The 25,345-nt window shown below is 37.7% G+C and overlaps 1 protein-coding gene across 1 annotated transcript; it reads right to left on the bottom strand.

The window, feature by feature from the left end:
* Nucleotides 1-379: 379 nt before the first annotated feature.
* On the bottom strand, nucleotides 380-16,514 carry LOC311082264 (scavenger receptor cysteine-rich type 1 protein M130-like; the record flags this gene model as incomplete). The annotated part of the gene is made up of 15 exons (XM_084112994.1): nucleotides 380-393; nucleotides 492-551; nucleotides 7,409-7,609; nucleotides 7,714-8,028; nucleotides 8,200-8,283; nucleotides 8,370-8,672; nucleotides 9,141-9,458; nucleotides 9,496-9,858; nucleotides 9,967-10,281; nucleotides 10,657-10,971; nucleotides 14,712-14,906; nucleotides 14,982-15,041; nucleotides 15,685-15,820; nucleotides 16,049-16,096; nucleotides 16,509-16,514. The coding sequence occupies 15 exons, from the start codon at nucleotides 16,512-16,514 to the stop codon at nucleotides 380-382; spliced, it is 2,733 nt and encodes a 910-aa protein (XP_083969120.1).
* Nucleotides 16,515-25,345: the final 8,831 nt, after the last annotated feature.

The following is a 25,345-nucleotide window of genomic DNA, read 5'->3' as shown; positions in this document are numbered from 1 at the left end:
AAATGCATATAAATCTATATTGTTAAAACCTGTAAATGATAATAAGAAATAAACCTGTATCACGAGATCTCAGTCCAACAGTGATTATATCATCATAATTCTCAGGTGTGATTTGCTGCTCTTCTAAATGAGTTAACAGCAAGGAGGAAATAAACAAAAACTGCTTTAACTATTCAGAGGTCCAATAGTTCATTTAATTTAGTGAAATGAGTTCAAGTCACTGACCTTTATTTGACCCTTCAGTGGTGGTGATGTCATTATAGTAGTCAGGTGCGGCTCCTCCTGCAAAATTCGCTTTAAAAAGAGTAGATGAAAGAAAAATAAATAAAAATAAATAAATCCTTATCTGAATTATTATGTGCAGAAGAGTTTATATAATTTAAACTCCGTAACCTGTTAAGAGAATGTTTTTAATTAATTTAACATCCATTCATTTCTGTATGTAGAAGATAAGACTTGAGTTATATTGATTTATAGTTGAGTCCTCTAACCTGAAAGAAGCTCATCAGCATCTTCATACCCAGAATACTGTTCTTCAGAGAGGACACTTCCTGTTATGGAGAAGTAGATTCATCAGACACAGGTTCACAGGTGTAAATCAACCAAAATCTAACAATATCTCTAACACTGTATCAGTCTTAATTTTGACAGCAAATTTAGATTTAATTTTATTTTAGTCATCTGAATTTTTTAGTTTTAGTCGACTAAATATTAAAAGATTTTAGTTGACTTAACAGTAGATTTAATCAACTAAAATCTAATGGGTTTGGTAAAATTGTAATGCATCAATTAAGCATCTCTTAAATTTCCACACTCATTATAATACTCCTGGAGAAAACATTAATCTGTTAAAATAAGTAACTCCGCTTCGCGTCGTGACCGCATTACCACCGCATTACCACCTCGGGTGTGCATTATTTTTCTAATAATTCAACGGCCTGAAGTCAATTATTCCGCTTATACTACAGTTACCACACCTCGAAACATTGTTCAGATTATGTATTTCAAGACGTTTGTAAAGTTTTTGTCATTAAAATGCTCTTGTATGTAGGACTAATTTCTTACGCATCTAATCCCATGCCTCCGTTGCTAATTCCAAAACGTCATTTTATTTTAGAGATAGTAATGGAGGTTTGAGCCACTGATAGCAGACTAATGCTGGGGACACACGACTAGCTGACACAATCTCTGACTGTTTTCATCGACTGCAGCAGATTTTAAACACCGACTTTGAACACGCTGAACACGCGTTTGGGCATGATCAGTCATAAGTATCAAATTACATTCATAACCGGCCTTAAAGTGTGCCCCCGGCTTTATGCAGTTATTAATGCAGTTATTAGAGAGAGATGTTGCAATAATGAGACAGAAAAGCATGTGCGTCATTATTATTTTTTATTTATTAATTCAATTCGTTTTAATTAATTCGTTCATTCTTTTTTTTTCTATTATTGCTGACAGTAGACTAGCCAAATAAATGAAACACAAAGCCCTTTTAACAAGTAGGCCTATCAATAATTATTTATTTGTTAAATTATCTGCAATAAAAATCCGTGCTGCAGGACTATCCATTTATTTAGCCTACATTCAGTTTAATTTTCTATCGATTATATAGGACTATATACTTTATTTATTAAAATTAAACTGCATGTTTCCATTGATTGTGAAGCTAGACATTGAAAATTGCAGATCAAGCGTATGGGGCTAAATGTTTTTTCTTGTTATGAATTGTATCCTATTTTCCGTTATTACGGTTGACTATGCGAAGTGATATGGAACTGTAATGCGGTCAAGACCTGCCTGGAACTATTTTAGCCGTGCGTTTCCCTGAAAATAATACACACCTTAGAACGTTCGTCAACCAATCAGATTCAAGCATTCAACGGCCCTGTAGTATAAATTATATTAAGGTTTGAACATGCAATGCAGACACAGATTTAACTGCTGTGACATATAACATGTCTTTATTTGTCTTAAAATTAAATAAAACCACTTCTCATAAAGAAACAAGAACATGGTCTTCTTTTTAATTAATGATGCATTCTTTATAACAACTTGCATACAACATACATTCTTTCAAGCAGACATATTTATTGGTATACGTTAAATATAGATTAATCCTTATTAATTCTAAAGTTATTCAGTCAAGAGCACTGAGTGATTTTCTGTTTTTCTTTTGTTGTTTGATTAACATATTAACATTAATGACGGACAGCAACAGCAGGTTATTAGGCTGCTGTCACTTTAAGGCTGAATGCATGAATCCAATACACTGATATACAGCCGGTATTCTCCAAACTTTTCACTTAAGACATACCCGACAGTGTGTATGTGAATACTCAAAACAGACATTTTAACATAATTTTGTGTGTATTTTTCCGCTCAAGCGCAAAAATGCGCGAAAGAAAGCACAATTCTCAATACTCGTGCGCTGTGTCTGAGAGGCACTTTCGGTGTATGCATAGAAAACCGGACTGAACTGAGCTCACTTTCACATTGTCACCACTGATCTATTCACTGCTTGCTGTGAGTTTAGAATGCAATGAGCAATCCAGTCATTTATATAGATCAGTGGTCATCACGCTTTTTTAGATTTATCCATATGTCTGGCCTGCTCTTTCTCTAAAAAGTTGACATTTTTGAACGTTTTATGAGATGTTTAAGTGTATGCCATCGCCAACTTATGTCCCGCCGGATCAGCACGTTACAATTCAAATGTGCGCATCTTCCACACGACATAAGTTCTGACTGGATCTCTTCCCATATTGTCCCTCTGTAACATTTTTGTCTAATATTTAGATTTTCATAATAGTTTTTGTGATTCAGAACTGAATTTTATTTAATAATGACGAAAATTATTTGTCAACAAAATTAACTCTGCAATTAAAATTAGCACCTGTATCATTTTAGATAACACACAAAACTCCCACAAATGGATCCACAAATTATTTATTCTACTGACCACTATGCACAGGGCCGCATGAACACAATCAGAGGCCCTGAAGCTTTAACTCTCAGGAGCCCCACACTGCATGCACACCCATACATTCCTCAAAAATGCATAATATTATCTGTATGTAGACCCATGAGTGTGGATCATTTTTACCTCGAAATTAACAGTGGTTTGGAGCAAAAATGGATAAAAATGCCCTCAAAGCTCAAGATATGGGTGCAAAAAATGCCCCTGAATGAGTTTTCTTGTTCTTGTTTTTTATATTTTTTAGTTACGCAATATCACATCAGCAAGAATGCTGTTTTATCAAATATCAGCATGATTACAAATGTGATATTGACTTTATACAGCAGTTATACAGTTTTGCTCGCAAATGAACATAGTTCCGAACAAAGCCACAGCAGAACCTTTGTGCGTTTCCGAGCAACACAAAGTGGTGTTTTGTTCCTGAAAGAATTCACATTTCGAAAGAATCGGTTGAGCGATTGATTCAATGACCCATACATAAAGTCAGTCACTTGCTCTGTTCATGAATAAATAAGCCGTTTTGAACTAATCGATTTATAAAGGATTCAATGCTGCCCCCTACTGGCGGTTTTAGTTTTATATGCCTGTTTAAAAATATCATTTCTATTTTTCCATCATTTCATATTTCTATATTCAAAATTGTCTACATGTTTATGAATATATATACATTCTTTTAAACTTTTATACACGTGATTTTTTATTGTTTTGGCCTTTTTTTTTTTTTTTTCAAAGACCATGAATTATTCAGCAAAACAGAGAGGGATTAATTTTACTGTCAGTCTTTTATCTTCTTGCATGATTTTTCCACAACAAAACAAAGTCATCACACCATACATCACCGTACTACGGAGCCCGGGAAGTCACCTGTGGGAGAAAAAAAAACAATCCGTGGCGACGGTTTTGCAATCCGTCCGCTCAGTTTATAAACCGTACTCACGAATTCTCAAACTGTTCCCTTGGTTTAACAAATCGTGCCCACGGATTAATAAACCGTACCCACGAGTTTCTAATCCGCGCTCTCAGATTTGTAAACCGTGCCTTCAGTTTTTGCAATATGTACCCACAAATTCATAAACCGTGCCCACGCTTTCGCAATCCGTTCCCACGGGTTTGTAATCTGTACTCACGGATTTGTGGCTCACTCTCATTTTAGAAGAACACGTTGTTAACGAATCTTATTGTATATTGTTTTATTGAATATTAAGTGGAATACATCAGATTGACATACATCTGCATGCTTAGTGATTCTCAATTGTAGCATACGATTTAATATGAATGACGTGCATCAAAATCTTTTGTTTATTTCTGATAATCTTAGCACTTAGCCTGTATTATGACTGATATTTGACGAATTGCAATTATAATAATAGTAATAATAATTATTATAATTATTATTATTTGAGTTAATAACTATAAATGAGTTCACTTAAGACAGTAATATGTTTATCATAAAATAATTTATGAATGCTTTATTTTTAAGCAAAAATTATGCAAAAAATGTAGGCCTATTTTATCCAAAACTGTAAAAGGTTAGGTTATAGCCTATAATAATAAAACATTGATAAATTATTTGATGACAAACATATTACTGTATTACTAAGTGAACTCGTTTATAGTTCATTTATAACTCAAATAATAATAATAATAATTATTATTATTATTATTATTACATTTTAGGCTACATATTTAAAAGACGCTTTTGTCCAAAACTTACAAAAAAATGAACAAAGCAATTCGTCAAATATCAGTCATAATGCAGGTTAGAAAATAATAATAAAGTGCTAAGATTATCACAAATAAACAAAAGATTTTGATGCATGTCATTCATATTAAATCGTATTCCACCCCGCTGTTGAGAATCACTTTAAGCATGCAGACATATGTCAATTTGATGTATTCCACTTAATATTCAATAAAACAATATACAATAAGATTCGTTAACAACGTGTTCTTCTAAAATGAGGGCGAGTCACAAATCCGTGAGTACAGATTACAAACCCGTGGGAACGGATTGCGAAAGCGTGGGCACGGTTTATGAATTTGTGGGTACAGATTGCAAAAACTGAAGGCACGGTTTACAAATCTGAGAGCGCGGATTAGAAACTCGTGGGTACGGTTTATTAATCCGTGGGCACAAATTGTTAAACCGAGGGAACAGTTTGAGAATTCGTGAGTATGGTTTATAAACTGAGCGGACGGATTGCAAAACCGTCGCCACGGATTGTTTGTTTTTTTTCCTACAGGTGACTTCCCGGGCTCCGTACTAACCAAATGTATCTAGCTCTGCTGAATATTAAATCTGCTATTTAAATATATAGTTTTAAGCTATTATGTATCCCTATGAGCCCATGTGTCCCCTGTTTTTTTTCTTGTATAATTGAGAAAAATAACAAAGGACATAAGTCTCTCAAGATGATCAAGTCTCCGTCTAAACTGCCATCAAATCATGAATTTTAGTTTTGGTGGTTTAATCCTGCGAGGACTCATTTCACATAGTGTATGTGTTGCTTCTTTGAGTTCTGGAGCAAGAAAAACCTGAATATGTTTGTTTTATTTGCTCGCCAAAGCCAGTGCCGGCCCGAGCCTTTTGGGGGCCTTAAGCAGAATTTGATTTGGGGGCCCCCTCCCACCACGCGGAGTCACCTGTTTGACGATTATTGACACAAATGTCACGCTATAATGTTACATTATAAATTAATACAATGAGGTTATGTATTAATACAAAATAAATACTTAATAAAAAATAGATAGGCCTACTTAAATAATTTTTTTTAACTTTTTACTCTTTTACTTTTACTCTTTGAAACTTCTGAAAACAAACTGTCACAAAACACATTAAATAAATTATTTGCAAAATATCCTCCAACGTGTTGCAACACTTTGCAGTTTGAATGATGTCTTGTATGAACATGACGGAGAACGTTTTTATGTTTCCACTGATAGATCGCGCCCGCGCCTTACACACACGCGCGCGCGCGCACACACACACACACACATACAACATATTCCAGCATTGTAATCTTGACATCGCAGCCTGTTCAGTATAGCCGTAATAAAATAGTCAACCTAACATATAAAAATTACGCTGCTCTGTTTAAATGATCAGTAATACAATTTGTACCATTCAGCGTAAGCACCGCTCCACTGCGATGTTTCCAAGCACTTTTTTGCGTGTGTGAAGAGGATGCTTTTTTTCCCGTCGATATTGGAACACGAGTGAAGTACAAAGGCTATAATAAAGAATAGTTTACCATCCAAATACATTGCGAATGTTGAAACATTTTGATTCTAATGAGAGAGCTACGTGAGCCCAACGCCGCTTACTTTCACTTTCGCTTTAAATTATTTCGTTTTGGCTTGTTTATAGTTTTTTTTATTTTTTTATTCTTGTTCTGTTCTGAATATTATTAAATTTAAAGGATAAATCATTGATTTAAATGTCAATCATCAATCATTGATCAAATAAAAATTTTGTGACATAGCTTAACATTACCGTGACTTTGCGCACGAATTGTCTATGCACACGAGGTTATGCGCATGACTCAAACACTGGCAGACACAGCAGCAGTTGTAGGCAGGTATATTGATCATGAAATCAGAATTTTCTTGTCTTGAATTAGTCATTAATTCATTCATGTCACTTGTTTAAGTTAATTAATATGTAAAAAAAAAAAAAAAAAAATCTTGAAAAAAAAAAAAAAAAAACTTGATTGGGGGCCCCCTGGTGGCCAGGGTTCGCTTAGTTCGCTTATGCCTTGGGCCGGCTCTGGCCAAAGCAGATTTTTTTGTGACATTCAGTACATGGGCTGTGTTAATTTTAAGGGTATTTTGCTGCTCAGTGAAATAGTTTAAAGAAAAAACGTAGATTTGTTGTGTTATCTCCTCCCCGCTAATGTCTCTGACCGTGTTGTCGACTCTACTCTGAGCATGCTGAGGAGATAATGATAGCATAGCGTGGAAGAGTTCAATGCACAACTTCACAAGCCTGCATCTTCTAGCCGCGCACACTCAAAGCAAAGCATCAATAACAAAACTATAACAGCATAGTCAAAACTTTTTAAAATGGGTAAATAAATGTAAAATTTAAATGTTCAATTATATATATTTTTCCAGCATTACTTGGGCCCTCCCCCGGCCTGGGCCCAGGTAAGCCCATGCATTAATGTGGCCCTGCCAATAAATAAAGTGATTACACTTTTTGAGCTCCACAAATCAGACACACACATTTACTCACCCCTCTGAGTGAAAAAAATCTGTCTATTAGTGGGTCTGTGAAGAAGCTCCTCATAAACGGCCTCAGTCGTCATCCTGTGTCTCCTCTTAGAGAGAGCTGTGAGTGTAGTCAGACAAACCTGCCGTCAGTTCACAACACATGACTGATCACACACTAAATAACATACAATATGACAGTCTCTGGATTTCTACTACCTCTCCTCATCACTCTGTTCTGCTGAATCAGTATAAGCAGTGGCACTAAGAGCAGTAAGAGCAAAACTCCCAGTACAACCACAAGCACAGAGAGAGACACTGGAGGAGTTTGTGGAGGAGTGACTGATGTTGAGCGCACTGTCTGAGAAACTGGAGGAGAAGCTGATGTTGTTGTAGCAGGAGTAGTGGACACTGACAAATCTGGCAAAACACACACAAACACATTCAAAATCATGAAATACAAAAATAATATTAGAAAAAAAATATTTAAAAATGACTAATATTGCTCAGTGTTTTGCTCTGACCTGCACAGGTGAGTCCAGCGTGCTCTTTGTGGGAGCAGTCAGTGTGGTTCTTCAGGGAGAGAGGACAGTCCCACAGGTGAATCTCATTCCCTCTGCACTCGACTCTGTTCAGCCACACAACACCTTCACCAGCACCAAAGACTGAATTCCCATCAGCCCTCAGTGCTGCTCCACAACCCAGCTGCCTGCAGACCACCTGAGCATCGCTGATGTCCCACAGATCAGCACAGACTGAACCCCACACAGCGTTATGATACACCTCCAGCCTCCCAGAGCACCGGCCCAAACCTCCACTCAGTCTGAGAGGAACATGATCTAAATCACAGACAAGTAGACACATTACTGGCCAACAGAGTTCTGTCAGAACAGCGAAACATAGTGTGTGGTGTGATTTTAAATCCTGTTGCATACCCAGAACAAAATCACATACATACATCACATATTGCTGTTATGATTTTTATGTTCTTGTACATCAAATTAACTTACTGTTCACTACAGTAGGAGCCGTACACTGTCTCTGATGTGGAGATGTGGAGCAAGACAAATGAGGGGACTCATGACTCTCCTGTTCTATAATCACAATCACAATATTATATGCACAATTCATAAAAAGGATTACTGCTGTTTTTTAGTGATGGAAATTGCATCAGTCTTACCTGAGCAGGTGATTTGGGCCACTTCATCATTATCACAGTAATTCTGTCCCCAGGGTGAAGATGGACAATGCCACAGATTTGAATCATGTGGTCGACATTTCACTTCATCCAGCCAGTTACGAGCTGATTCCAGTCCTGATGTAGAATCAGACACAACGCCAGATCTTCCACAGTTCAGCTCTTGACAGATCAGACTCGCTGTGTCTCTGTCCATCTTATGGTAACACACATTACCCCAGGATCCATTGTAAAAAACCTCCACATTCCCTTCACAGCCCTCAGTTAACCTGATCTCTTTAAACTCTAGATAGAAGTGGAAAATGAGTACGTTTTAAAAGTGTGGGTTTTATGGATGCATAAATGTGTTTTTAAAGTTGGTAACACTTTACAATAGGGTTCATTAGTTAACATTAGTTAATGTATTAACTAACATGAACTAACAATAAGCAATACATGTGTTACAGTATTTATTCATCTTTGTTAATGTTGGTTAATAAACACAGCTGTTCGTTCGTTGTTTGTTCATGTTAGTTCACAGTGCATTAACTAATGTTAACAAATACAACCTTTGATTTTAATAATGTATTAATGTTGAAATTAATAAATTAATTAATGAATTAATAAATGCTGTAGAAGTATAGTTCATTCTTAGTTTAGGTTAACTAAGGTAGTTAACTAATGTACCTTATTGGAAAGTGTTAACTTGAAGTTTCTTAAAATGTTATATTCATTATAAGTTTAATTTAAACACATATATAGAAGCATGTTTACCTGAGCACACGACTCCTACATCCTCCTTGTGTTGACAGTCATGTTTCCCCCAGCCTGGAGAAGAGCAGTTCCACAGGGACGTCTCATACCCCTCACACTCCACCTCATCCAGCCATATGGGTCCAGAACCAGGACCAAACCAGGCTGGTACCTGCTGGTTACTGAGGGCCACTCCACACTGCAGCTGTCTGCACACCACATGGGCATCTTTAATATCCCAGGAGTCATCACACACTGTCCCCCATGAGCCGCTGTGAAAAACCTCCAGCCTCCCTGCACAGTCTCCCCCAGAACCCACCAGCCTGATGGACCCGCGACCTGATATTCAGAGAGAGAAAAACACATTATTGATCACTAACAACTGAAGAATCTGCCCAGATGTTGTTGTTCTCACCAAGGCAGGTGATTGACAGCTGTTGTGTGGAGCTGCAGTGGAGAGTTTGTGGAGAGCTGCAGTTCCCCAGATGAGCTTCACTCCCAGAGCACTGGAAGCCCGTCACACACTCATGACTGTGTTCAGGACTGGATGAAGAGGAGCCGGAGAAGTTCAGCACAGAGCCACAGCCCAGCTGTCTGCAGACCACAGAGGATTCAGTGAGACTCCAGGAGTCCAGCAGAACTCTCCTCCAGACCTGATGGATGGAAACTTCCAGCTCCCCCTCACACTGTCTCTCTCCAGACAACCGCACCAGACCGTCATGAACAGCCAGAGAGGAATCTGAGGAGAAGATCTCATGTTTTACTAAAATAAGAATATTATAACAGATTAATGATTATAACATGGTGAAAAAGAGCACAATGCTCTGAGTGTCAAATATCATTTTACCAGAGCAAATGACTCCAACATCTCGTCTATGAGAACATTCAGCTCGACTCCATGAAGAGACGGAACATTCTGAGAGTTTTGTTTCATTCCCGTCACAATCAAACACATCAGCCCAGATTTCACCACTTCCCTCTCCAAACCAGTCTGATCCCACAACAGACACAGCAATCCCACAATTCAGCTGTCTACAGAGGACACTGGCAGCTCTCATATCCCAGCATGCATCACACACTGTGCCCCATTCATTGAGAAACCGAAGCTCCACTCTTCCAGAACAAGAGTCTGAGCCATTTACCAGTCTGAGATCAGTGTAACCTGTGCAAAAAACTTTTGTCATTACAAGCACCAAAAAACAACATATCTTGACTGAGAAAAATCTTCTCGTTATGTGTGTGATGTAAAGAGGTCAAATAATTCTTAAAGATGCACTAGCAGTTTGTAGCTGTATGCATTTGTTTTGGTGGGCACCCACAGGCAGAAACATTAATCGGCGCCAATGAATCAGGGTGAGACAAAAACCCGGTTTGGAAGATGGATTTATAATGTAATCATCACTCATTATTTAAATTTAGTTAATTCTGAACAAAAAGTTACATAGTGTACTTTAACTATTCAGTAACAATACAAAAAATAAACAACTTGGGGGAATACATTTTTGTAATATAGACACAGTGAATATTGATTCTTTACCAGAACAGATCAGGCCAACATTATTGTCACTGGTGCAGTTGTGTTTCTGTGATGATGATATTAAACAGAATGAAATCTGAATCTCATTTCCTCTGCACTGAATCTCTCGTGTCCACATCTGAGCGTCTCCTTTGCCAAAAGCTTCTTCTCCCAGCACCTGTACAGGAGCCCCACAGTCCAGCTCTCTACACACAACCTCTGCATCCTGCTGGTCAAAGGCAGCGTCACACACTGAAACCCACGACTGATCATGAAGTATCTCTAACCTCCCAGAGCAAAGATGAGGCCCAGCAGCAAGTCTGGAAGGTTTATGACCTGTTTGTGTTACATGAACAGTAGAAAAAACATATAATACAGAAATAGTGTAACAATACAGATTTGTTAACAAAGTTTTCCACAAAATCATTACTTGTGTAAACATAAATCCATTGGCAACAAGTAGAAAAGCAAGAGTGGAATGCTTTTAAGTCCAGCATTATTTACCTGAACAGATGACCCCGGCATTTGAATGCTGACTACAGACATTTATGCTCCATCCTGACGCCCAGCAGTTCTTCAGTGTTGACTCTGATCCAGCACATAACACACTACTCATCCATATTGGTTCTGATCCTTGTCCAAACTGAGAATCACTCAGAGCATCTACAGGTTCTCCACAGTCCAGCTCTCTACACACCACTGTAGCATCAGTCATATCCCAAAAATTGCCACACACTGTTCCCCACTGACCTCTATGAAGAACCTCCACTCTACCAGCACAGCGACTTCTACCACCAACCAGCCTCACATTCTTTCTATCTAAGTGACAGAAGAATAAAGAGAGAGACTAGGCATTAAGGTAAAAAAACTAAATAATAATAATAATCTCATAATTTTTCTTACCAGCACAGATCAGCCCCTGGTAATTATGTGAACAACTGTTTTTATGAAAAGATGTTGGACAGAAGTGAATCTGAGACTCATTTCCTCTGCACTGAATCTCTTGTGTCCACATCTGAGCGTCTCCTTTGCCAAAAGCATCTTCTCCCAGCACCTGTACAGGAGCCCCACAGTCCAGCTCTCTACACACAACCTCTGCATCCTGCTGGTCAAAGGCAGCGTCACACACTGAAACCCACGACTGATTGTGAAGTATCTCTAACCTCCCAGAGCAACTGGAGTTTCCGATAAGCCTGACACCTGAAGTAGCAAGAGATAAATAACCGTTTTTTGTTTGTTATCTAAATGTCATTCATTTCTACCACACAGAAACATTCATTAATGTAAAAAGGAATCAATGGAAATTAATGAAAAGCTTTATGAAAGGTTCATTTAAATGGATAGTTCATTCAAAAATTTAAACTCTGCCATTATTTACTAATCCATCCATCCGCCAAACTGCTCGTCCTGTGTAGGGTTGCAGGGATGCTGGAGCCTATCACGTCTCAAGGCAAAGGTAGGGAAATACCCATGATGAATGGCAAGCCCATCACAGAACTAACACACACAGACATACACATGCTCACTAATACCTACAGACAATTTACTGTCTCCAATTTACCTATCCTACATGTCAATCCAAATTCATATGACCTTCTTTTCTTCCATGGAACACAAAAAACAAATTTTTGAAGAATATCCTGGCCAGTGTTTTGAACATAATGGAAGCGAGTTAAGACAGGCTATCGAAGCACCAACATGACAAAGAATAATAATAAAGTTTGTTCTGTTGCTCACAAAAAAGCTACTGAATGTGATTTTATAAAACACTGCACAAACCTCATTTACCACTTTATGGTGTTTCTTATTTTGGATCCTTAAAAAAAAAACATCTTTTGTGCTCCACAGAAGAAAGTGATTCTGATTTGGCCTGACTTGAGGGCGAGTAAAATAATGAAATAATTTTCATTTTTGGTGAACTATCCCTTTAAGGCAGGTGGATCTTGAGTAATATAAAAACAGAATTGAGGTTTGGAGCAGCTTACCTGAACAAATGACTCCCACATCATTAGTATGATCACACTGATATAAACCCCATTGTACTGATCCACAGTTCTTCAGAGTAGATTCTGATCCAGTACATAACTTGCGATTTGGCCAGATTGGTCCTGATCCAGATCCAAAAAAAGCATCACCCAGAACATCTACAGGTTCTCCACAGTCCAGCTCTCTACACACCACTGCAGCATCAGCCATATCAAAGTCAATACCACACACTGTTCCCCACTGACCTCTATGAAGAACCTCCACTCTACCAGCACAGCGACTGTGACCACCAACCAGCCTTACTCTCATAATGTCTATAAATGATTAATGAAAATAGTGAGAGATAAGATAAAGATACAAACAAATAGAAAGAAAAAAGTATCACACAATAGGAAAAATATATTATGGAACTAATATGTATTCTAGATTTAGTGGACATTCAATTTAATTTCAGTTTATTAAAAAACAATCCTCTAACCTGCACACACCAGATCAACACTGGTGTTATCAGAACAGTTGTTTTCAAGTGATAGTGATGTTGGGCAGTTGTGAATCTGAGACTCATTTCCGTTGCACTGAATCTCTCGTGTCCACATCTGAGTGTCTCCTTTGCCAAAAGCATCTTCTCCCAGCACCTGTACAGGAGCCCCACAGTCCAGCTCTCTACACACAACCTCTGCATCCTGCTGGTCAAAGGCAGCGTCACACACTGAAACCCACGACTGATCATCAAGTATCTCTAACCTCCCAGAGCAGCGAGAACCTCCAACCAGCCTGACTTCTAAATAAAACAACACAGATCAACAAAATTATGGCTTATTTTAAAAGTATATAGCAGGACAGATTTCCACCTACAAGGCCCTGTCCCGAATGGAGCACTTGAGGTGCATTTGAGGTCTTGCAGAATAGTAATGGCTGCTGCTTGTGAATGCCTGTGAGTTCCACAGGTCTATCTGGGACACAACCTCAGATTTTCATAACTGTACACTGTATTTAGTTTCCTCTTTAACTATATGTGTACGTATATGTAAGTATGTGCTACAGTAAGCAAATCTAGGAAATGTTGTGACAGTTCAAATTAAAATTGTACAATTATAATTAATAGAGTATATCTATTTTATATAAAATTAATTTTAACAGAAGAGAAAGGTAGAAAATATTCATGGAAAATAAAAATAATGACTGCTTCTGACAAGTGTTTTGTATAATAATAATATGAAACTTTTAACTTACCTGAACAAATGACTTGAGCGCTCTTATGAAGACACTCGTCAGGAACATTCAATTTTATGGATCCACATTTCTTAAGTGTAGACTCTGATCCACTACAAATTGCAATTTTCATTAAGACTGGCCTTGATCCCAGTCCAAACTGAGCATCACCCAGAGCATCTACAGGTTCTCCACAGTCCAGCTCTCTACACACCACTGCAGCGTCAGCCAAATCCCAGCCAACTCCACACACTGTTCCCCACTGACCTCTATGAAGAACCTCCACTCTACCAGCACAGCGACTGTGACCACCAACCAGCCTCACATTTCTTATGTCTTGGAATGAAAGAAAGAGAGAAAGGCAATAGAAAAAAAGTGAGTTGACATGTAAAATGTCAAAATAAAATTAAATAAAACTGCTCTGTTACATTTTGAACTCTTACCAGTACACAGCAACCCAATGTTGTGCTCATGTGAACAGTTGTTTTCATCTAACGGGGATGTTGGACAGAGGTGAATCTGAGACTCATTTCCTCTGCACTGAATCTCTTGTGTCCACATCTGAGCGTCTCCTTTGCCAAAAGCATCTTCTCCCAGCACCTGTACAGGAGCCCCACAGTCCAGCTCTCTACACACAACCTCTGCATCCTGCTGGTCAAAGGCAGCGTCACACACTGAAACCCACGACTGATCATCAAGTATCTCTAACCTCCCAGAGCAGCGAGAACCTCCAACCAGCCGGACTTCTAAATAGGACAACATAGATCAACAAAAATGATTTGTTGATTTGCTTTTGAATGACTGAATAATTAAACATTTTAACAATTAAAATCAATGAGAAACCAATAAGGAAGTACAAAACGTTATACATATATTACCTGAGCAGATGACTCCAGCATCTTTACTATGATCACAGTTGTGTTTTTCCCATCCTCCTGATCCACACTTCTCCACTGTTGACTCTGATCCTTTACACATGACATAACTCATCCAGATTGGTCCTGATCCTGGTCCAAAATGAGCATCACCCAGAGCATCTACAGGTTCTCCACAGTCCAGCTCTCTACACACCACTGCAGCATCAGCCAAATCCCAGTCATAGTGACACACTGTTCCCCACTGACCTCTATGAAGAACCTCCACTCTACCAGCACAGCGACTGTGACCACCAACCAACCTCACATTCACATGGACTGATGCTGAGAGAGCTGACACAATGAGAGAAAGATAAAGGGAGAGCGGAAAAGAGGAAGAGAAAAATACATACACAGGGTAAAAAAAGAGACAACAAAGTTGTGTAAATTAATATTTCTTCCTTTTTTTCTCTGTATGGTGCAGTGGACCTGTTTAGCTGTTGACATGATAATGGTGCAATATGGAAGCCATAAGGTGCCATGTATTATTCTTTTTCTTTCTTGGTTTTTCACAAAAATGTTTGATCACAGCTTAATTTTCTTTAGGATCTCAAACTATCAAAAGTAAAAATAAATGGTATGGATGTAACGAAAGCCATTTCTGTACTGTATATACAGTATATATACACTGCTTAATCATAGATAAGTAAATATTTTTAACTTTTGTAAAATTATGTTTGACAAATGCGATTAAATAATTTGCAGCTTACAAGAGAAATTGTGTACAGTTTTTTGTCATGTGAAAATTAAGCAGAGATCTAATAATCTGATGATCTGTAAATAACAAATGCATTCATTATTATTATTATTATTATTATTATTATTATTATATTATCATCTGAGGCACCACATTACAGTCAAACTTAATTTTGAGTTTTTGAACAATACAATACTGAATTTCTGAAAATAACATCACTTTCATTCATTGTCTACTTACCAGCTGTGATAAGTATTATAATTGAATGCCAAGGTGTCAGGCATCTCTCCATCTCTCTCTGCTTGATTAATTCAACATCCAGTACAAGCTTCTCCGCACTGATGATACAGAAGTACAGGCGTCCTCTCTCAGCCCCCTTAATGAGAAAGAAAGAGGTTCAAAACCCTCCAATCACACTCACTGTTACCTTATTAGACAGAACAGAGGAAATCATCAAACAACTTCAGTGACAAATCAGACCAGGCTTTTATGACTTTCTCCATATATATCTAACAGTCAGTGCTGATGAACTCCTCCTCCCCACCCATCAAGACTGAGGGGATGCAGAAACACACACACACACACACGTATTTCACTGACTTACAGGAGACAGGAAACTCTCCAGTTTATTTACAGCATCAAAGCCCAACACCTGCAGAGAAGAGATAAAAGCACTGATAACCAACTGTGAATGTCCTACACACTGTCTATTAATGTATACATTATGTTAGCATGATATTAACATGTAATAAACTCAACTATGTAAAATGGATACTATTGTAAAATGGCATTAAAAACATTAAGTTAATAAATGCTTGCAAGGACACAGTGCAAAAGTTAGCTCTAATTACACAGAGGGGTGGAAAAACTTAATTGTGTGACACCTTCCTTCAGTGTATGTCAAATAATTCCTTTGACTAATGTGAAATTGACCTAATTCCACAAAAGTGGTTTCAGATGGCCCACAAAAACCATAACCATAGTAAAAATAAGCCTGTTGTTCACATTGTGACCAGCAGAGAGAGCCAGTACTACAGTATCTGCCAAAGCACCCTGTACTGTACCCTCATATTTTTCAGTATTTTACAGTTTGGATGAGAGCTTTTTAAGTAATTTCTCTTGTGAAATGGCAAGTATAAAAAAATAAAAATAAAAATAAAAATAAAAGACAGGATTTCTGAAGAAGACACTTTTAGCTCATAACAAATGATATCAATAACCTATAAAAGTTTGGAAGTAATATGCGAGTAATGCCATAAGATTTATAAGCTGTTTCCCTCATGGGAACCAAAAAATGTCCCCACAAGGACAAGGATAAAGGATATTGCATAAATGCATAAATGCATACTTTCATATACATGCAGTAGCTCCCCGTCACAGACCGTTCTTGAGATTTGCATTCGAAGGGGTGTCTTACCAAGATACAGTCCCACCATTTGGACTGGCCCTAGCTCCGTGCACCTTCACGAAATGCGTGGATGCGGCCCTCTCCCGCTGAAATGGATTGGAGTACGCATCCTGAATTACCTTGATGATTAGTTGTTCTTAGCCCAATCGAAAGAGGAGCTATGTGCGCGCAGATCTCTGCTTCTCAGCCATTTGGAAAGTCTGGGGTTCAGGATCAAGCTGAGCAAAAGCTTGCTGTCCCCCAGCCAGCGGATCTCGTTCCTGGGGGTAGTATTCGATTCGTCCCAGATGCCTGGATTTTGCCGGAATGCTCCCTGAAAATTCAGGGACTAGTGGTGTCATTCAAAGTTGGGGACAACCTCCCCCTGAAAATGTTTCAGACCCTACTGGGCCTCATGGAAGTAGCCTCCTCAATATTTCCTTGGGCCTGTTACATATGTGGCAACTACAACACTGGTTGAATGACCACGTCCTACCTCGAGCGTGGCGTGAGGGCTGCCTCACTCTCAGGGTGACCCTCGGCTGTACCAAAGCCCTGGTCCCCTGGAAATCGCTCCATCTGTATCAGTTAGGAGTAGAACTGGGCTCGGTTTCATCATAGGGCGCCCCAACCAGTCTTGGAAAGCATCCGTCACGACTACTTTCCTTCTAGTAGTCGTGATGGTTTCCTCCAAGACTGGTTGGGGAAATTATGGCAGTACTTCTGGCCGGACAGCATGACAGTGGTAGTCTATATAAATCATCAAGGGGGTCTCTGGTCTTGTCCGATAAACAGGCTGGCACACCGCCGCCTTCTGTAGGCACAGTACAATCTTCACTCAGTAAGAGCGATACATGTCCCGGGATCCATGAACATGGGAGCAGATATTCTGATATTTGCATCGAAGGAGAACGCCCACAGCCAAATAGTCTTCCCAAAGAAGAAGGATGTATTTGCCCGCAGGTGGCCCTCTCTGTGCCTTTATGCCTTCCCTCCAGTAGCCCTGCTCCCTCAGGTCATCAACCGAATCAGGGAGGACAGATGCTTGGTTTTACTTGTGGCATCACTAGCAGAACCAGCAGTGGTTCCCGGGAATAGTTCAGCTGCTATCAGCAGCTCCAATCAGCAGCTCTATGGCCAATCCCGCTGAGGAGGGACCTCCTTTCCCAAGCGGAGGGGTCAATTTGGCATCCCCAACCCAAGTTGTGGAGCCTCCATCTGTGGCCTCTCGACGGGAGCCTTCACGTCTCTCCAGGGAGGTCTTGAACACTATCTCTGAGGCTAGGGCATATTCTACAAGGCACTTTTATGCCCAGAAATGGCCTATGTTTTCCGGCTGGTGCTCAGCTCAGAATGTAGATCCTCTGTCTTTTGAGGTCGACCTTCGACCTCTCTCGCTAAAGATCATCCTCCTGCTGGCTCTATTATCAAGCGAGCTGGTGATCTGCAGGCTCTTTCAGTGGACGCCTCCTGTCTTGAGTTTGGACCCAACGACAGTAGGCCCAGATGAGGCTAGTCGTCCGTAGGCCCAGATGAGGCTAAATGCCTAAGGTGCTTTCCACGCCCTTTAGAGCACAAGTCATTTTACTCTCTGCTCTCCCCTCTGCTGAGGGCGAGCAGATGCTACACTCACTTTGCCCAGTTCGGGCCCTTACGGTGTTGAGCGCTCTAGCCAGTTCAGGCAGTCAGAGCAGCTGTTTGTGTGCTTCGGAGGCCACTCAAAGGGGCTGCAAGTTACGAAGCAGAGACTATCCCACTGGATAGTGGATGCAATAGTGCTAGCTTACAAGTCCTTGGACTTGAAGTGCCCTATTGGGGTGAGGGCCCACTCTACCAGGTGAATGGTTTCTTGGGCTTAGTCTAGCGGAGTGTTTATTGCTGATATCTATGCGGTGGCCGGTTGGAGCTGGGAATCTGAAGGATCTGGAGAGATTCTGTATGGAGGAATGGTCTCTGATCTCCTGTCAGGTGTTCTCCAAACTCATCAGGCATTATATGAGAAAACTCAGAGCGGTTATCTTGGCAAAAGGAGGTTGCAAAAAGTGCTTAATAAAAGGGTGCCAATAATTATGGTCAACGTGTTTTTGGAGAAAAACATTTATTTTATAATGTTATTTCGCCCCCAATTTCAATTATTTTACTTAAATGAAAGGTTAGATTTTTGTGATTTTTTTTTGTGAAAGATCAAAATGATAAACAATATAGATTTATTTTTACAGCCATCTTTGATCATATCGTGCCAATAATTCTGACTACAACTATATACACACACCCAACTCACCTACCTCAACAGTTTTCTGCATCCCTCTGCAGTTCCTATTCCTATTTTTTAAATATTTATTTTTGCCGTTTTTACCTTTTTATTATTATAGGAGAGTGAGTAGAAAGCGAAGTGGCAGAGAGAAAGTGGGGGAAGGGATTGGGAAAGGTCCACGAGCCGAAACTCAAACTCAGGTCACCCGAACTGCCCACAAGACTATCAGCGCAGATGATGGAAGATTATTTTCAACTTGACTGCAATGTTTTATTCTCTATCATTCAATGCATATTGCCGAATGAACCTTTATGTCATTGAAGACTAAAATCTTTAAATTAAAATATTTCTTGCATTTATGAAGAAATGGCTCGGCACCCAATGCTCTATCGCAGGGATAGGCAACTCCGGTCCTGGAGGGCCACTGTCCTGCAGAGTTTAGCTCCAACCCTAATTAAACACACCTGAACAAGGCAATCAATGTTTTCAGGATTACTAGATAGATACAGGCAGGTGAGTTTTTATCAGGGCTGAAGCTAAACTCTGCAGGACAGCGGCCCTCCAGGACCGGAGTTGCCTATCCCTGCTCTATCGCCTATTGCCTAAATAGTGTACAGTGTCTTTGGGCAGATTGCTGAGGCACATTGCCAGCAACAGCCATTTTAGGATTGTTTGTGATTTGGTCTTAGTGACTTTAAAGTCCTCTTTACTGAACTTTTCACAGATATGAGCTGGTTTTAGTGCTAAAATGCTTTGTGAATTACATAGAGCAAAAATGTTGTCCTATAATTAGGACTAACATGCTAATTATTTTTAGAGTTTCTCCTAAATGGGCAAGATATGAGCTACTTTTAGCCTTAAGATGTTTTATGAATACGGCCGATGTTTTGTGAATACGGCCCCTGATTTCTTTAAACTCTAGAATTAGATAAAATATGTTAAATTCAATTAAGTTATTTTTATTTTTGTAAATGAACTAAAAAAATAATTTGATTACAAATACTACATTAATATTACTTTCTTGTTGTATATTGAAAGTTGCAGCTGCTGGTAAATTATTTGCAATGATTCTTAAAATGTGTGTGATACCTGTGGTGAACCTCCACTCTACCAGCACAGGAAACGTCACCCCCAACCAACCTCACTTTGCCTGTACACAAGAGTTGTTATCTATGAAAGTTAAATTATGAAAGATCAATTATGCTACTTTTTTTGCAGTTAAATAATCATGTGGTGTGAAAAAGAAAATCACTTTTGCATTTCACTCAATTAATAAATTATAAAAACTGCATGTATAATATGACAACACATCAAAGCACAAGGCAATATAATGCAATTGATTATTTATAAAAAATAATCAGTGAGATTGTGAGAATCTAATTCTTTGCTACCATAAGCTATTTTTTTAATAAAAGAAATAAATATCAGTAAGGAAATACAAACAATAGTGTATATAAATTAAACTAAGAGAAATTTAATATTACACAAGTCATTGATGGTACGCTGTAAGATCCTTATGTTAAATATTAAACTTTCATATAATATGTTGAAAGGAACTGTTTGGCCCTTTAACTGAGGGATAAAATACCTGCACTGGTGAGTGTGACATCAGAAAGATTGTCAGACAGCTCTTCATCTTCCTCTGCTCTGCACTTCAGTACAAACTATTCGGTAACAATTAGTTAATAGTCATGTGCCTCAACAAGTAAAGTCATAACATAATGGTACATTTGCAAATCATTAGCTAATGATTAATTAAAGCAGATAAGTTGAAGTACATTGCTTTGACCAATTGTAGTAATTAACACATTAATTTACACTTTTAGTTTTTAAAATATGTTAAGAAATTAATACATATGACACATTTAATTAATAACAATTCATATATTACTTAATATAATAACCATATAGAATCTTTATTAGTTGCTGATGCAGTAATCCTTAATTAATGGTTTAGTTCTTAATGAGTCATACATTAACAAATGATTATCTGTGCATTAGTTAAGCATGAATTAATGCAGATTAGTGCACCCGTATTGTAAAGTGTTACCAACTTTTCATCAGCTCTCTAGCAATTCTGAAGAAAAAGAGACTGTTGTCTGCTCTGGGGAGAAAGATAAAGGTAGAGAGAGGGGAGGGGCTTCTGACGACCACTAATCATATACAGAGTTAAACTTAGAGAACAGTTACAACAACAAATCAGCCAATAAATCTCCATATATATCAAGAGAATGCCAATATATCTCCATATATATCTAATGCCAATATATCTCCATAAATATCAAGAGAATGCTTCTGTTGATGAACGGTACTCCTCCACCTTTCAGACAATTTACTGAAGATACACACATGATAAACTCACCCAGCTGTCATGACAGTGAGTGTGGGAAACACTTCAGTGTACATACAGCGCCAGAGTCTGACACCTGCAGAGATACAAGCACTGATAACTAACTGCTGACAACAAACACTGAGAAGACAGAAATGCATATCAAAGGTCTATTCCTGAATAAAAGTATATAACATTTCATAGAATTGTATTGAACTTTTGCATTTTGTGTACAGAAAACTGTTTGTTGAAACAAAATTCACAATAATGATAATAATAATAATGACATAATATCCATGCACATAGTCAGTCTGATTTAAATTCCTAAACAGAAAAAAAAAAAAAAAAAAAAAAAAAAATTCACAACAACAGTAAAATTGGACAGAAATATGAAACAAGTACATAAAATGCATGCTGTAGGCACCCCGTGTATGTTTCTCAAAAAACCCTCTGCAGGACATAAAGTGAACAACATGCTCTTCTGCTCAGTTAGAGAGTCATTACATTCTTTTGAGGGAAAGATCCTTGATCACAGCTGCTGTTTGTAAACTTATTTCCCAAAGTACATTCCAACGTTCTTTAGCTAAATATATATTTCCACCATCAGTGGGTCTACATTCAAAAGAAAAATTATATATATATTTTTTTATATTTTTAAGAGGCTGTGAAATATTAAAGACTGGAGCAGTGGAAGTTAAAGCATCTGATATTATAACAATTATAAACAAATTTTTAAAAATGTTTTAGTGCAATGGGATCACAAAAACAATGAGATTTGTATGGAAGCTTGTTTCCGCCACTGAATAATAAATAAATAATAATAATTGCGACAATTTTTTTCTCAGAATTGCGAGATATGAAGTCAGAATTGTGAGAAATAAAGTCGCAATTCTGAGAAATAAAGTCGCAATTGCGAGATATAAAGTCACAATTGCGGGATATAAAGTCACAATTCTGAGAAATAAAGTCGCAATTGCGAGATATAAAGTCGCAATTCTGAGAAATAAAGTCGCAGTTGCGAGATATAAAGTCGCAATTGCGGGATATAAAGTCACAATTCTGAGAAATAAAGTCGCAATTGCGAGATATAAAGTCAGAATTGCACGATATAAAGTCGCAATTGCGTGTTATAAAGTCAGAATTGTGAGATATAAACTATTTTGTGGTAAAAAAAAAAAAAAGTCTGTCTTTTCTCCTTAGAATTGGACTTTATATCTCACAATTGTGAGTTTATATCTCACAATTCTGAGAAAAGATGTCAGAATTGCGAGATATAAAGTCGCAATTGCGTGTTATAAAGTCAGAATTGCGAGATATAAAGTCGCAATTGCGTGTTATAAAGTCAGAATTGCGTGATATAAAGTCGCAATTGCGTTTATATCTCGCAATTCTGACTTTATAACACGCAATTGCGACTTTATTTCACGCAATTCTGACTTTATATCGCAATTCTGACTTTATAACACGCAATTGCGACTTTATTTCACGCAATTCTGACTTTATATCTCGCAATTCTGAGAAATAAAGTCAGAATTGCGAGATGTAAACTCGCAATTGTGAGATAAAAAGTCGCAATTATTATTATTTATTTATTATTCAGTGGCGGAAACAAGCTTCCATAGATTTGTAAAAACCTCTGGAAAGAGAAATTTTAACTTTTTGAAAAAGCCATGAAAGCAAAGCATTTTTTTCAGTCAAAACCTGATTAAACGTAATTGATTTAGTAGATTTCAATACAAAATGTTACATAAAAGATTGGCGAACAGCACTTGTATAGCATCAAAGACACTTAACTCCACAGAAAACGTAAAAGCTTTGAAAGGATTTGAGGCAGTGGGTGTGGTTTCAGTTATAAAGTCCCTCCCTGTTTTCCTGGCTCCTCCTCCACATCATCATAGTCTGTTATTAGAAAACAAGAGCAAATTAATGTATCAAAATATGCTTTAAAAAGTATTATAAATCAATATTATATAACAATATATCAATATTGGCAGTCAAGTTAAATTAGCTATATGATCACAGAAATTTATATTATAAAACGATTATAAAAAACAAAACGTAAATTCAAGGTAAAAGGTGTCAGTAACGTACCAAACATGTCACTCATATATTCCCTGATATTCTTCACATCATCATACTCCTCCTGAACACCCTCTAATATAAATATCTCTATTATTAATTACATGAGTTTATATGCCACTATAATTTGAAGACAGACAAACAAACAAAGAAATCTTTATGAAATTTAAGAGAGTAATTTGAATCCCACACCTGCTTTATCATTGGAGAATTGTCGTACAATGATGACATCATCATAGTTTTCTGGCAAGTCAAAAGAGACAAATAGACAAAATAATGAAAAATTAAATGCATCCATTAAATGTGCAAGATTTTGGATTTTGAAACAGTACATATTATGTATAATTAAAATGCATATAAATCTATATTGTTAAAACCTGTAGAAATGATAATAAGAAATAAACCTGTATCATGAGATCTCAGTCCAACAGTGATTATATCATCATAATTCTCAGGTGTGATTTGCTGCTCTTCTAAATGAGTTAACAGCAAGGAGGAAATAAACAAAAACTGCTTTTACTATTCAGAGGTCCAATAGTTAATTTAATTTAGTGAAATGAGTTCAAGTCACTGACCTTTGTTTGACCCTTCAGTGGTGGTGATGTCATTATAGTAGTCAGGTGCGGCTCCTCCTGCAGAACTTGCTTTAACCCTAAAACCGAATTCTGGACAAATGTGGGCAAAATAATTTTGATTTATTTTTAAAAAATACTTCCCTTGATCTGAGTGGTACAAGACTTGGCTAATTTTCCTAAGTTTGCCTCCTGAACACACAATTTTTTTGACTCAATTCTACAATGTTAAGTGGGTGAAAAAAAAAAAAACTCCTTAATCTTGTATTTGGGTAAAAAATGGGCACCCATAGAAATGAATGGGAAAAACTGTAATTTAGAGCATTCTTCTTGTTTTTTTGTAAAAATAAATCAATAGATCCAATACAATGCATATCTAACATACACACAAATGAAGGGCTGATCCTGTACAACATTCTCATCATGGCAAAAACTCACAATCAAAAAAACATAAGCATAATTTACATAGAAAATATGGTACTTTTTGAAGTAAATAAATTCAAAAATACCCCCAAAATAAAAAAACACACCATAAATGGATAGACAAAATTTTATCGAAGACAGTGATATAACATTTATAATAAATAAAAAATAGGATCACATCTGAGTCCTCTGTGCCCACATTTGTCCACAATTACAGAATTAAGGGCTATAAAGTGAATATGGTTTGAGGGCTAAAAAAAAAAAAAAAAAAAAAGGTTTAATAAATCCTTATCTGAATTATTACGTGCTGGATGGTTTATATAATTTAAACTCAGTTAAGATAACCAGCTAAGAGAATGTTTTTAATTAATTCAACATTCATTCATTTCTGTATGTAGAAGATAAGATTTGAGTTATATTGATTTATAGTTGAGTCCTCTAACCTGAAAGAAGCTCATCAGCATCTTCATACCCAGAATGCTGTACTTCTGAAAGGACACTTCCTATTATTGAGAAGTAGATTCATTAGACACACACGTTCACAATCGAAAATCAGCCAAAATCCCCAAATCCTTTGAATCACAACACTAACCCTGTATCATTTCAGATAACACAACTGGATCTATGTGATTTATTCCACTCTCCGCTATGAATAAAGTGATTATGATCTCCTCAAATCAGACTCTATGACATTTACTCACCCCTCTGAGTGAATATCTGTCTATTAGTGGGTCTGTGATGAAGCTCCTCATAAACGGCCTCAGTCTTCGTCTTGTGTCTCCTCTTAGAGAGAACTGTGAGTGTAGACAGACAAACCTGCTGTCAGTTCACAACACATGACTGATCACACACTGAAT

Source organism: Abramis brama (genome assembly GCF_963993115.1).
Source record: "Abramis brama genome assembly, chromosome: 4".
Lineage (NCBI taxonomy): Eukaryota > Metazoa > Chordata > Actinopteri > Cypriniformes > Leuciscidae > Abramis > Abramis brama.
The sequence above is the reverse complement of the archived record's forward strand: the minus strand, read 5'-3'. Positions and strand labels throughout refer to the sequence as shown.